General features: G+C 36.9%; 1 protein-coding gene across 1 annotated transcript in view; it reads right to left on the bottom strand.

Moving 5' to 3' along the window:
• LOC122800812 (macrophage colony-stimulating factor 1 receptor-like) overlaps positions 1 to 16209 on the bottom strand; it is an 875741-nt gene that overhangs the window by 577373 nt on the left and 282159 nt on the right. The window contains exons 5-6 of the mRNA XM_044070092.1: positions 12420 to 12594; positions 1668 to 1798 (exon numbers count right to left, since the gene is read on the bottom strand). Of these exons, the coding sequence (XP_043926027.1) occupies positions 1668 to 1798; positions 12420 to 12594 (306 nt within the window). The remainder of the gene's footprint in view (positions 1 to 1667; positions 1799 to 12419; positions 12595 to 16209) is intronic.

Here is a 16209-nt window from a genome sequence, read left to right as displayed (position 1 = left end):
CCTGTTATCCTAGCAACTTTCTAAGTTAAAAAGAGCAATATTTAAAATTTGTCCCTATTTTTGGGCCATTGTATCCCCATCATTTTAGACTTTGTCCAGATTTCTTTTGCTAAGAGGATGAGAGGTATGGAGGTATGGTATGTAATGCCCTAGCAGGGGCGGATTAGTCAATTAACTTGATCAGGCTTGACCCTGTAACTAGGTTACAAGAGACAAGACCCTGAATCCTTTACACTGACTACCAGACTGCTGAAGGAATTGTGAGCTTCAGTGGAGACAAAAGCCTGACTCTGCTACACCAACTACCAGACTGCTGACAGAATTGTGAGTCTGAGTTTCAGTACATTATGAGCTTCAGTGCATTTTCATGGAATTGTGAGTTTAAAGAGAAGATAAGTTTACTGTTGCTCATGCTAAGTCTGTTTTCAATGTGCAATTAACTGTTTTGTTTAGCAAATGACAGTCACTTTATTTTGTTTGGTTCTCTGCTTTTTGCCCACCAGGCAAGCGTATCCACAACCTCCTTTAAATGACTCAGCCCTATCATCTGCTTTTAGAGATTGTCGTTATGTGTCATTACAATTTCTTTGGCAACCCTTCCCTGCCTCTTTAACTGCTCAACATCTCACTATATGGTTACTGTAGACCCTTCAGTTCATCCTCATTAAACATTATGTAGTGTAGCATTGTGAGCATGTTGTCCAGTTTGTGTCTCCAAGTCACTTATCACAAACAATGCAGTCCTGCCACCTTCCTAAACACTTTGGATAAACACACCTTTCTTTCCTCTGCATGCTTTGGCTGTATATTCAACCATTTTCAGCTTTCACAGTTTAGGGAGCATTGTACCCCAAATTGCTATCATTGCTCTGTTGCACCCCATTCTGTTGGTTTTTAGACTGTAGCATCCTCTTTGCGGTCTAGATTCTAAGATGAAATTATTATCATTTTATGATTTTCTAATTCTGTGGAGATATTCAGATTAGGGTTTTTGTGATTAGGAGATATTCAGATTAGGGTGGTGTGGAATATTCAATGTTTATGTATGTTTGGTCAAAGGGAATATTATTTAATTTAAAAAGAAAAGCTGCAGTTTATTTTCATTTTATGTATAGCAACATTTTAAAATAATTCTTGTATGGTGACAGAGTTTAAAGTAATAGATTATTGATGTGGTGCATGTATTAGGTTGAAAATATATATATTTTTAATTTGGCAGGATTTTTCAAAATAAATAATGCTGAGGTTTGTGCTGCCATTTATTGAGGAAAATAACTTGGCATAATTTCTCTGCTAACAGGTTTCATTACTGTGTAGTGACTACAGATACAGAGTTCAAGCTGGCCATAGCCAATGCAAGATTATCCTCATGACTAACACGTCCCTTCTGGTTCCTTGATTGGTACATTTACATTAAATAACACGCATCATGCTACCATCGCAGTTTAACAAAAGTATACACTCATGCCATGTGAATAAACAATGTGTTTGTTTTCTAATTTTTAGACTATGTGGATATTTACAAGGAGCCTAAACAAATAGAAGACTTAGTCAAGCAGTCAATGGCTTCTTGTAAAAGTTAAACATGAGAAGGTATAAGCGCATTCTGACTGAAATAGTTAACAAAAAAACTTGTGTGAATTTACACATGGAAATAATATACTTACAGTGCACAAAGACATTAAATGTTATAGATGAGCTTGAATTAGAAGGGCTGTTGTTCACATTAGTAGCAGAAAATGTGTATTGCCCAGCTTCTTCTGGCTTAATTCTTTGCAGGGTATAGGTGCTCGCATACCTTTAATTTAACAAAATATAGAAAGGTATAGTAATTAAACATAAATGCAGTAGATTGTCAAAAATTCTGTGAGCAATCAAATGTGGATCTATTGCATTCTTTAAAATTTACAGCAGAATCATCAGAATTAATTAACTTACTGAAAAATACTGTACCATGTGTCCTCAACAGATTTATAAATGGACTTAAGACAAAATGCATTACTGAACTTTGTTAGTTTCCATTCTAGTTTAAACATATTACTGTGGAGTTAAACAACTTAGCCAAACTTTCACTGAATGAAAGGTACATTTAAAAATGTGTAAATACTCACAGTTAAAGGAAAATTCTGAATATACTGAAAACTCTCTTTATCTATTAATTATATTTAAAATGATAGCAGTAAATGTAAAATACATACTTCTGTTGAATAAATTACTCAGACTTACTCAAAATAACAATGTGAATGCAATATCCTAACTGAATCTGTTGGTTATGCTTTCATGATTTTATTCAATTTTTTTTGTTGATTTCATTTAATAACTAGCTAAATGGAATAACACTTGATAAATGAGTTTCAGCATTACCTAACCCTTACACTAATCTTAACTTGCAAATACTAACACACACACACACACACACACACACACACACACATACACTCCCACCCCTAATGCTGACATTTATGTTATACAGAAATGTTCTGGCATTGAGACACAAGTCCCGTTGCCTGAACCCAAAGCATACTCAGTACACAACAGTAACAATTTGATATTTTTTAAATTTGACAACTCCTACACTCACCCAAATGAGCATTCAGTGTAAAAATTCAGCTGTTTAGTTTGTCAGCTAATATGAAAGTCAACAGAATAAACTGCTCTCATTAATATATATGTATATATATATATATATATATATATATATATATCTGTGTGTGTGTGTGTGTGTGTGTGTGTGTGTGTGTGTCTGTGCGCACGTGTGCAAGTGTATGTATGTGGCCCATGTATGTGCAAATAGATGTGCAAATACTGTTTACATGTCTACAAAGTGGTGCTCATAATTCATATCTAAAGAATTCATTGTAAACTAAGTGATATTTCTTTAAATGTAGTACTTTACAAAGTTTACTTGTCACTTTAAGACCACCCAGACATGTGGTTACTTTAGTAAGACCAGGCTTCTTTAATGAGATATTGGATGTAATACAAAAAGAGGGCAGAGGAAAACCTAGTCAGAGAGCATTTGTCCTTTGTGGAAAAGGACTGGGAGTCCAAAGCAGTTGCCCTGGTGGGAGAAAATCAATTACAGTGGATACAAGCCTTGGAGAAAAGCTAGAAATTGTGACTGTTAGGGAAATCCAGGGAAAGAGATACTAACAGAAACTATTCCCAGCAGGATAAGGCGGAGAAAAGGTATTTGCTGCATCGCTGATTAAATCACAACACTTTACTTTGTTCTGAAAAATCTGCATTATTTGTACTTTACAATAACCTGCACTGTCTTTATAAAGACTAGTGGCCTTTGTTGCATTAATCTTCTACTATATGTATGTGTATCTATAGATATATACAAATCACCAAATGCTGACAAGACATTCAACCACTGTTCACTCTACCGAAACTATGCAGTTAATCAGTGAGATGAGAATATAAACACAGAAAATGTAATCACCAGCATGACACCACCAGTGTTTGAGAATCTACAAGACACTGCAGAGTGCAAAACTCTCCAAAAGAACTACTGGCTAGAAAAGAAAGATCTTAGTTTCTTTTCCAATCTAAATCACATTCAGACCACATCACAATAAAATGAAAAGCACATCATTTATCTGGATGATCCCAACCACACTAGACCCAGAGCAAGTCTTTTTTACAAGTACCAACTGCAAAAGATATGCAGATGTTTCATTTTATGATCAGAAGCAGGAAGACACACCACTCCACAAATACATTAAACATTACCATTTATGTGGTGGGTCTACTTTGGGTTTAGTCTTCACATCCCTCCACTTATTTATACTAACTCTATAGTTGCCCAGCCATGACTACTCTGTCGTACCTCCACTGGCAATGCAGTTGGCCAAAGCACAGCTGGACGCAATAAAAGCCCATTAATTAAACAAGCGAATAAAACAAACAACCATACAGGTAACATGTTGACTAAATGAACTGTTGACAAATGGTGTTAAAACAATATGTAATACATACATTTGCACGAAAGTTAGCAAGGTAAAATGATTCATCAAAAACTTAATAAAATTTGCAACTGGGAAACCAGATTAAGACTATGTAAACTGACTGTACTAAGACTACATAAACTGAATTCTAAAGAATTTAAGTTATCCCAAACATGAAGACATGCTGGAATTAGAGAACATAGATATTAACTAGCATATGGTATGGTCTGTCTCTCTTAAACTAGTACCTTTTTCAGATTTCTTCTACATGCATTTTATGATTCCCTGTAATGCATGTGTTATTTTAATTCAATGCTCTTTGTCTGCCTTCAGTCAGATGGGGCTATAAGTCACATTTTACAGAGCTGTGAACATTCGAAAAACATTTTTGTCATCTTTGATTGATAAGTTTAAAAATAATGTTTATTCAAGGTGGTTAAGTCTGGCAACATTTTATTTTCTATACTGGCTTAAACACCTTTATTTCTGATAAAGAACATGTTGGATAAATATTATTGCCACACTTTACAATGTATTTTATTTAACTGAAATCAACTACAGGTGCTTTTTTTACAAGAAGCAATTAAGAAACTTGTACACTATATAGTTTAACTTATAGTATAACATCACATAAAGTACACATATATTTACAGATAGTATATTGTTAGGAAATAAAGAATACAGAGTGCCGTGTTAATAAAAGTGGAGGTGCAATGGTTTGTTAATAATGTTAATAAAGTGAGAAAGGATACAGGATACTGTGATAATGTTAAGGCATGTAGGCAGTAAGAAAGAAGGAGAAGGATAAAGTGAAGAGGCAAAGATATTACAAGAAGGATTTAAAATATGCTAATTGTAGAGCAGTACGTCGGAAGTAATAAACAGGGAAACATAAAGTGAAGGGACAAAGTGTAATGTGAAGGTATTAAAAATGTGTTAAAAAGCTGAAAAGAAGGATGCAAGAATAAAGGGAGGAGTTCTCAGACTGAAAATTGTTAATATGCTAAGAATGAGTAGAGTAGTATGTGAGAAATAAGAGGAGGACAAAGTGAGAATGCAGGTATAAACTGCCAAGTTTTAATATATATAAATATATATATATATATATATATATATATATATATATATATATATATATATATTGTTAATAACAATACAGTGTGTAAGAAGCAAGAAAGAAGGAAATGAGGTGTTCAAATAGTGCCACTTTTTGCTTAACACTAATAACCTCAATCTCACTTTTTGCAGAATATGGATTATTTAGTTGGTAGAGAGTGTAAGCTTGTTCTGGATCAGAACTTTACACATAGGTAGTTCCACGTAAATGTAAGATGTTTCTTTAATTTTTCTGTAAATGATGATGTGCTTAACTTGCTTATTATAGACCAAATATATAGAATACAGCAGCAAAACTTTCTCCTTGTTGTATAATGCCAAACGGACGTAGAATGCTATTGCTTAAAAACATGGTTTTGTTCCTTATCTAGATAGACCTGGGACCCCTTCTAAGCTGAGAATTGCTGGTGAAGGCTTATTGTGGCTGTCATTCTAAGTGTCTTTATTCTGGTTTAAGAACCTGGGTTCCAAACCAGTTACTTTACATTAGGAGGATTCATGGATTAAACTCTTGTGGCCTACACCCTTCTAAGCTGAAATTGCTGGTTGAAGATCTATTGTGTCTGTTTTCTGAAGTGTCTTAGTTCTGGCTTAAGCATTGGGCTCTAAAAGCAGTTATTTTACATTAGGAGGTTTTGTGGTCTAGACTCTTGTGAGAGAAGAGTGTGGTCTACACCCTTCTAAGCTGAAAATTGCTGCTTTATTTAAACTGTTTTTTTTTTTTTTTTGCTATTGTGACTGTGATTTGATGCACTTTGAATTTCTAGTACTTTTACATTTTATAGCATAGGCTAGATTCAGACTTGCTGAATCTAGACTGTTTGGTATCACTTGAGTACTAAAACCAGCTTCAGATACTGAGAGATCTGAGCATCCGTTGCTTCTAACTAACTATAAGTAGCTGGTTTTGCTCTTATATTACACTTTTAATTTGCATTTGCATTCTACTGTCTGTTTGAATTGTCTGAACTGTTTTTTGTCACATTTTACTGTATACTGTACTTGTTCAGCTGTAGCAGAGCCCAGTTTCAGGTTTGTTGTTTCTGTGTTTGTTTTGTAATTTCTGAGCATCAAATTTAAGCCATCTTTGTTGGTGAAGGCCCTTCTGCACCTTTGTGGGAGGAGAGTGCTCCCTGGGTCCCATCTAATTGAGGGTGAATGGACTAGAGCTTAGATGGAACATCCTTATTGGCTAGTTTGAGTTAAAAGGGTTATTTCTTGTTTTATTTAAGCACCACGTTTGCACTTATTTGCATGTTGCACACCATCATACACTGCTGCATAGTGATGGTTACCATTGGTGGTTATAGACTCAAATGTTTTGCTTGTTAAATTTTCCATTAGCACTTTGCTTGTGGTCCTTCAGAGGTTTTTCATGGCCCTGCTGTACTGCCAGGTGAAACATTAAACCTAGCCTTAGAGGTACCAACACACCTCTCACCTAACAGCCACTGCTAAGTGTGACCTCTTTTCATGGCTATATAATAATTATATTATGAATAGTTTTGCCCTACTACTTCATGGGTAGCCATGTGACCTGATTGTTTTTTCTGATTGGGTAACTTGTACTTTTAACAATGCTACAGTTTGTATGGAGTATTATGGTCTGAAGACGTGGCCTCCAGCAATGAAAGCGCTTACCTTTTACTTTTTGCTTTTTTTAATTGTTTTTCTATTAGTTTTATATGTGTCAGCCATGGTGGATGAGCTTGTTTTTACCTTTTAGACCTTGATGCTTTGCCAGAGATGTTCTTCATCTGTCACCCCTGGGATTTCGGCTACTGGCTAAGGCTTTTGTTACCCCCATAGTACCTTTTTAGGCAGTGTCTGAAGGACAACATTCCCAACATAGAAACTCCATCTCAAAACAACCTCAAAGTTATGCTGCTAAATGCTAAGAGTTTTAACATGAAACTGCACTCACTAGAAGCTGTCCTTACCTTGGAAGACACAGATATTTGTGCAGCCACAGAGACTTGGTTCAAGACTATGGAGAGCACCCCAGCCATATCGGGTTGCATCTCCTTCCACACATTCAAACCACAACCTGAAGGTGTGAAAACTAAAGGAGGTGGTGTATCAATATTCATTAAAGATAAATACACCTCCATACTGGTTAAACAGTATGATTCCCTGAAGATACTTCAGGAGCAATTAACTGTTGGTCGGACACCTATTCAAGTCATTGCCAGATACAAGACCCACTCTATGAATCAGGACACCCACTCTGCCTATTTAGATCTACATGAGCCTATCAAGATACATCCGAACACCATGGTTTTGGGTGACTTTAACTACCTATCCATTGACTAGGTAAATTACTCATGGTCAAACTCACTTGTGCAAAGGTTCCTTAGTTTTGTTAACTCCAGTGCCCTGGACCAGCTGGTTGACACTCCCACAAGGGGTGTCAACTTCCTGGATCTTCTGCTTACCAATATGGGGGACCACTGTAGCACCCCCACTGTGAGGTCTTCCCTGGTGAGAACTGACCACAAATTAGTCTCATTTGAAGTAACTATCACACCTGCCCCCCCCCAGCACAACTAAACTAAACTAAAAGAACTTCTCCAGAGTCGATTATAACCTCTTATGGGATGGTATAAATAGCTTCACTGCACCTACCCCCTCAGATAGAACTGTGTCTGTATGGTAATCACCTTAACCATTATGCCAACCTCCCATCCTGGGTCTGTAAAGTAATCACCTTAACCATTATGCCAACCTCCCATCCTGGGTCTGTAAAGTAATCACCTTAACCATTATGCCAACCTCCCATCCTGTATTATTTTGACAGTACCAGACTGAGACACATTTCTGGCTCACTATTTATGAATATGTTAATTCACTTGACCTTAAGCCAATATATAAGGTGCACTGTCATATAAATACCTGTAACTGGTGTGTGTGCATGTGTGTGCATGTGTGCTTGTGTGTGTGTGCGTGTGTGCGTGTGTGTGCGTGTGTGTGTGTGTGTGTGTGTGTGTGTGTGTGTGTGTGTGTGTGTGTGTGTGTGTGTGTGTGTGTGTGCATAAATACTTGATTCCTGCAACCAACAGTAGTTATGGTATCAAGAAAGGAACTGAATGTAGTAAAATGGAGCTTCATCATATGAGTCATGCTCCTTGGATAAAATCCTAGCTCTTGTTGTTTTGTTGACTGCTGATGTTGTGTTTATTATTGGGCTATAAATAAACTGGACAGTATGAAGTCTATGAGTTTAATGTTAATATTTTAGCTATGAATTCATTTTTAATTTAGCCTTTTTTCACAATAGTCTTTTTGTAATTAGTACAGATGAGTAGGGCTGTGAGCTGTGAACGAGTTGCATCTATAGTACAAGGTTTGATTCTCTCATTCTTCATTTGACTGCTGTGTCACTGATCAAATCACTTCATCAGACTGCTCCTGGGCTACCCCAGGAAAGGGACACTTGCATCTACTGGGCTGTCCTGAGCTGTTAGTAAATGTGTTCCACATTATCTTTTGAACAGCTGCACCTTTCACGTAGCCTCTAATTAATGCTTCACTACATGCTGTTTGATGATGAATCCCAGCATGTGTCTTATAGTTTATTGGGTTGCCAGATGCATTTCAATAATATGAGTTTCAATGGAAGAGAAGTTTACCGTTGCTCATGATAAGTCTATTTTCACTGTAAACTGATTTGTTTTATTTACGAAATGTCTGCCAGTGCTTTTGCTGTAAATTATAAAATAACAGATATAAATTAAATCCATACCTCTGTGATCATTATACAAGTAGAAAAGAAAATGGTATGTACCTGACAGATTTTGAACAGTGTTTTATGGTAACTGGAGAGGGACAGCTAAGGGATAGCTGTGCGGGTGAGAAGGGCAGTCCATTACCCTGTCTAGGGCCCTACTTGACAATGATCCAGCTCTAGGCCTTTACATCTCTCTGTTAGAGTTAAAGTATTAGAATTTTCTTGCATGCTACATGTGTAGTCACATTAGGAAATGCTTTTCTGTTTTTCTGCAAAGCCATGCCATGATAATGACTTACTTACAGATGTAGATGATAAAGATTTATTACCTCCGTCCTGGGCAACATCACTGTGTCCAGTAATGTTAACTTAAGATCAGCCGCTGAGGCTTACACTTTTGGTATTCTAGACCTTGCTACCATTTTCTTATTTTTTCATCATTAAAACATATACTTATTAATTTTATTGAAAATTAGTGGCCTTAGCATTCTGATCAGAAGAAAGTAATTGTTTGCTCTATTTAAGAAACTCAAAACCTAATAATATACTGTGAAACGAAATGCCACTGTCACAAGACATTAATCTGTCTAGACAAATCTTTCATTTTGTGTTGTTATGCTTACATGCAAAGAAGAAGAAAAGAACAACCTATATTACAAAAAAGCCTTTCTAGATCCAGAGTCAAATGAATAATTACATGTAATGGTTGAGCTACTCACACTGCTGTTATGATCTGCTAAGGGGAAAATGGATTCTCTGTAGCTAGCTTCACTATACGTGATGGAAGGTGCCCATTCTTTTCTTTACCAACCATCTAAATGTCCTTCCCTAATCTCATATTTGAAGTGGTACTGTCCCACAAGAGAACTATACTCTAAGGACAAATATCTTGACCCCAAATGTACATGGTGAAGCCATGTACTCATGCTATGTGGCCAAACTCTGGAACCTGATGCCATATGCCCTCAGACCACCCAAACAGCTTCAAGAAAAAAATCTCCACACTCATCTCCTTAACTCTAAAGTCTGTCCTTGCTCTTCCTCTCCTGGCTAATGAGTTGTATCCGCTCTCACTCCTCCTTCCTTCTATCAATCGATGGCGTTTCTTCTGTCATCAGTAACTCTAGAATGCTGCTCTTTTCATAATGTTGATACGAATCCTTAACTTTTTCATTTCTTTACCCTTGATAATGCAGATTAACAATGCATTTCTCCACCCACTTTTACATTCAGTCCTCTCGATGTTAACCTATTTTAGTATTTTGGATTTTTGTGAACATTTGACTCTTGGTCTGTTTCTTTTCTTGTACTCCTATACCCACTCTTCTATAACTGGATTACAATTCCCGTACTTCCTTCTTCCCTACAGTTCCCCTACTTCCTTCTTCCCTACAATTTCCCTACTTCCTTCTTCACTACAGTTCTCCTACTTCCTTCTTCCCTACAGTTCCCCTACTTCCTTCTTCCCTACAGTTCCCCTACTTCCTTCTTCCTCCCTACAGTTCCCCTACTTCCTTCTTCCCTACAGTTCCCCTACTTCCTTCTTCCCTACAATTGCCTGTTTTTGACTTTCTTTCCTTGACTACTGCTACTTGTCATACACGCCTAGACGCCTAGTCTATGCTGAATCTGTAATCACTATGCTTCAAATATTGTTTATACTTACACAGTGTCTGCTGTAATCACTTTGTGATTTTTTTTCTCCAACTAATTATATTTGGAGGTTTGCTTCATGGGACTCTGCTGAAAAGTGGTCTTGCAAGACCCAGTTTGACCTTCCTGGAAGCCAAATGCAAATAAATAGATAGATACTTATTTACAGGATTGGAAACTAAAGCAGCAACATAAATGTTCATCAGTGGCAATACATAATCTCAAATTCCTTAAGTCTGTAGAAACATCTAATTCTTTTGTTGATGAAGGACCAAGGATTTGATTAGTGCTCAATAGGTTCATAGGTGTGTACCAGACTAATGACCACAAGGGCCTTTTTAAGCCTTGTCATGCATCCCAAATCTCCTACGAGTTCTGATATCCTTGGTAAGTGTAAGCAGTGGCCTGGAGATAAAACATTTATAAGCAGCAGCCTGGGAAATGAACCATTTACAGGCTGCCCATGTCCCTTAGTGACATAGATGTCAAAGCAGGGATGAATTTTCTGTTCGCCATCCAATTGTCCATGTTATACTTGAACTGGATTAGGGAGGAACTCTCCTTCATATGGATGGGGAGCCTGTTCCAGAGAAGGGGTAGTCTTTGGGATGCATACCTGTCTCTCCAGCAGGTTATATTTATATTACAAACAAGATTTAAGTCTTTAGAACAGGTCATTTAAGTGTTGTTTGTTTTGTTGATATGCAGGAGGTCTATTAAGGTGGGGTCTAACAATGCCTTGTATGCCAGGCATAGATCTCCCTTCAACAGCCCGTAGGAGACAGAATGAAGGGATAGGGCTTTGAGGGGGTCTGCATAGGACATGTTACTTGCACCCTGTATTCCTTTAGTGAGGAACCTCTGTGTACGTTCCAATTGTTGGATATGCCTGTTTAGGTGCACACAAAAGGTGGCATTGTACTCAATGACAGGTCTGATGAATGCCAAATACAGTGGAACAATGACCTCCTTGGACCTTGATGCTATGCTTTGTTTATAAGTTGGACAACATAGAATGATTTCCTCACCACTATAGACACATGATGATCAAAGGCTAGTTTACTGTCTATGTGTTTCTCAAAGCCCCTGACTACTGGGTGTATTGTCAATATGATAGTTACTTCCTGAAGGATACTATTATGCATTTTTTGGCATTTAGGTTTAGTCTATGGTTGTGGCACAAATTATTTGTCTGTGTCAGCCCTTCCTGGAGAACATTACTGCCGGTAGGGGATTCTATAATTGCTCCTAATTTGCGATCATCTACAAATTTAGTCAGCCAGAGGCCTTTGACATTGGCCTTGACTTCAGAGATGTAAATACAAAAAAGAAGCATCCCACGATCGATCCCTGAGGGACTCCACTTGTGACTGGCCTCTTTGTAAAAGTGGACTCCCCAATTCTAACTTCTTGGTTCTTGTTTGCGAGCAAGCTGGCTATTCACCTGAGGATCCGTCAGGACCCATCAGTGGCAAGTGATTGAGATCACACTCCAGTCATGAGATCACCAGTGAAATAATGCAAAGTGCACTAATTCTAGTAAAAACAACAGCCATAAGTGCAGACATTGTGACCAGAAATAAGAAAAGCTGTGAAAATAAATAAAAAAATGCCACTCTACATTTGCAGCTAATAAATAGTGAATAACATGAACAGGGCAGCGCAGTTGTGCAGTGGTTATTAACACTGTCACCTCACAGCAAGAGGTTCTCCGGTTCGATTCTCGGCTGGGGTGCCTTCTGTGTGGAGTTTGCATGTTCTCCCTGCGTTCGCATGAGTTTCCTCCCACATTCTAAAGACATACTTCTGGAGCATTTCTCCCCAGGCCTCTGCTGAAAACAGGATCTGTAGAACCTAGTCAGACTTTCCCGGTCAACAAATGTAAAATAAATAAAACATTAGTGACTTTGCTTTTAATTTTTCAGTACAATGATAAGTGTTAAGCCAGAATGGAGATCTGAAATACTTGCCTGTTGATCCCTTTTGTAATTATGGTTGAAGGCTCCATATTTTCCTTTTTGGCTGACTTCCATTCATGTTTCAGAAGTTCTGGGTACGCATCAAAACTCACAGACAGGTTCACGTCCTCTCCTTCCTTCACATTGATGGTACTCTCATTAGCATACATCCGTATATAAGGCTCACCTGAAGTAAAACAAAACAGGTAGTTGAAAGCATCATCCACATAAAAAGCATTATATTGTTAGATAAGGCATTGACAGTATTTTACTACAATTATTATATTTATTTTTGTTCTGAATTATATCTCAAGGGGAAAATATCTCTTCCATTTCTTTTACAAACTGCCTGTCTTTGTGAGGGTCACAGTGGTAGCAAGGTAAGTGGGGTAACTTAGAGTTTTGCTACCACAGGAGCACTGTCAGCTCATTTTTGGGGATCCCAAGCATTTGCAGGCACCTTGAGATATTTAACCCATCCAACACATCTGGGGTCTGTACCAGGGTCTAGTGTCAGTGGGCTGTGCCTAGTATACCTCCCGCATGCATCACCAAGGGGGCATCTTCTCCTGGTGCCCAGACCATTTCAGTTGTCTCCTGTCAACATGGTGGCTGTACTCCAAGATCTGGAGACATAGCTGAGCTACTCACATTATCACAGAGACTGACTCTGACTACCCAGTGGAGGAAGCTCATTTCAGCCACTTACATCTAAGGTTACCATCTTTTCAAATACTCAAAGTGGGACAGTTTTTGTACAAACGTCAGATTTTGCAGGCCAAAACATACCCATGGCCAGTACAAAGGACATAACTTCATTTTTTTTGCCTAAATAAAAACTTATTATTTTAGTTGCTTATTCTGTTTCTTTAACATTTAGGTGTTTCAGATACAGAAGAACTTTTTTATGCAACTATTACATAAAATATAGAAAATAATTTTGTCTTAAAATCTCAGGACATTTGCCATTTTTACAAATTGTTTTGCAGGACACAACTGCCCAATGAGGGACTGTCCCTCACAAAGTGGGACAGGTGGTAACCCTACTTACATCTGGGATTTCATCTTTCTGGTCCACTACCCAAAGCTCATGCTCATAGGGGAGAATTAAAAAGTGTATTTACTTATTTGTTTGTTTGTTTATTTATTTAAAGCAGGTGTACATGATGTGTATGGTCTTGTTACATCATCAAGAGAAAATAAAGGTCTAATTGAAAGTATTGCAAACCATTCTCCTGTGCTCAGCGTCCAAGGATCAGGATACTGAAAAAATCCATATATTTTATATATGTTTTTTAAGGGAGTGGTGCCCCCACCACCAGAACCCTAATATTTAAATATATATATTTGCACCACCATAGAGAAAAGAGGAAAAAAAATCACTTTTTTATGAGACAGTGCAACTTTCATTGTAGCATATTTAAAGACTAGAGTAGTGGTGGAACAGTTCTCCTTACCACTCAACTGTCAAAAATTTAGCAGAATATTTGGATTTTTGCATTGTATTTTAGTTCTGTTCCTCATAAAATTTGCATATTATTTGCAAATCATTGATGACTGCTGTATGATGACAGAAATTGGAGTTTCAATCTTTATTTCATTGCAAAACACGTCACTGTATCAACTTTCTAAGTTTATAATACTAATATTTAAAATCTGTCCCTGATTTCCCCCATTAGTTTTGGCTATTGCTATGATTCTTGGCTTAATAGGTTGAGAGGTATGTATGTCCCATATTGGGGAGGGAGAGATACAGCCCCCCCCCCCCCACACACACACACACACTCACACACACACACACACACACACACACAACAAAATGGTGATTGAACTATTAAAATGGTATTAGGGAACCTCATTGCTATGGTATTATGTGTGGAAAAATGGTCCATGAAACTTTTCATTAAACCTAAAATAAGATTATAGTACAATAATTCAAGTTAGATACTAAGAAAATGTATATCAATACCCTATTGGACAAATGCTTAATGTATGGATATTGCCTGGTAAAAAGAAAATCTACTATTTCACAGCAACATATTGTGCTGTTGTGAAGCACAGACTGAAAATAAAAACATTCACCATTTTTTTCAATCTCAACACAAGGCTGTGGGCGCGCGCACATGCATGTGTGTATGTGTGTGTGCTCGTGTCTGTTAGAGGTGGAGAAAGAGTGAACAAAAAATCAGTGTACACCTTTCAACTTCTGTCAATAATTCTGAATCAAGCTGATAGTATGAGGAAAAATAAATAAAATCAAGGACAGTTATATAAAATTATAATGCACGTGCCATGGAAATTAGTCGATTTTTCAGTCCATGGCACCACATAAGGTAGGGTATAAGCAGCATAAGTTAGAAAAAATCTAGCAGTTTGTTTAAAGGTAATTTTAAGCTGGTCATCGAGCAGCAGGGGTATTGCATTGACATGGATTTTGAGTGTTGGAGAGTGAGTGAGAATCTGGCTGCATACTTCTCAATTGTAAAACTCAATATACTCGAACGTAAAAACAGAAAATAAATACTTGAACACAACAAAGGCAGTCAATGGTGCAAATTTTCTTCTTTAATTCTGGTACCTCGGCCTTCGCCTTCTCAAGGAATACATTTGTAATAAAGAACAGCACCCCTTTTATAACACCTCCACACTGATTTACATACATAATTAATTGATGATTAACCGGCTTGTGAATACACTAAATGAAGGTAACATATACCTGTACACTTGAATTCTTTTTTACTCATTTCATGAACTTCTTCATGTTGAAAATCTCAAAATACATGATTATAAAAAACATTATTTTTTAATAAGTACAAAAATATATTAGCAACATATCATATTAATAAACATGCCTTGTTATTTGAAAAAAATATATGTATGTTGCTCACTAAAAATTCCAGTATTCAAACTGGAATGATTAACTATATTTCATTTAAGAATTCTATTGTATTTGTATCATGTAATTAATTTTATTCACACTTCCATATTCATGAAATGAGTAAAAAAGAATTCAAGTGTACAGGTATATGTTACCTTCATTTAGTGTATTCACAAGCCGGTTAATGATCAATTAATTATGTATGTAAATCAGTGTGGAGGTGTTATAAAAGGGGTGCTGTTCTTTATTACAAATGTATTCCTTGAGAAGGCGAAGGCCGAGGTACCAGAATTAAAGAAGAAAATTTGCACCATTGACTGCCTTTGTTGTGTTCAAGTATTTATTTTCTGCATACTTCTCAATGTCTTTGATCGACAAATCTGGATAAAGGCAACAGTATGAAGAAAACTGAGGGACCATTTCTAAATATAATCTTAATTCACAATAAATAAATAGAAAGAGGTTTTTCATCAACATTCATTTTCTGAACAAAAGTAAGAAGTATAAAACTGTAATGTCTGGCTTTATTGACCGACAGTAATTTTCAGTGATTTACCAGAAAATAATTTTTCAGGAACAGTTGACAGATGCTTGGGGATGTTGGTGTCTTGCACTGGATGAATTTTTCATTTATTTGATCACAATGAAGCATATGCAGCCCACCCAGTAGTGTCTGTTTGTATATTAATGTGCAAATATGTGAGAGTCTTTCTGTCTGTGCATCTGTATATCTGCATGTGTCTTTGTATGTTTCTGTATAAATGTATGAAAGTTTGGGCATCTACATGCATGTGTATGTATGTGTGCATGTTTGTGTGTCTGAGCGAGTATGTGCTTGTGCACGTGTGTATATTAAATACTTGCATAACTTATATTTTGGATGTAAAATACTTCCTCCAACAACAATTACATATGCTACAGTAA

This window comes from Protopterus annectens, chromosome 4.part1 (assembly GCF_019279795.1).
Source record: "Protopterus annectens isolate FY-2018-M chromosome 4.part1, PAN1.0, whole genome shotgun sequence".
Taxonomy (NCBI): domain Eukaryota; kingdom Metazoa; phylum Chordata; order Ceratodontiformes; family Protopteridae; genus Protopterus; species Protopterus annectens.
This window is presented reverse-complemented; position numbering and strand designations above follow the sequence as displayed.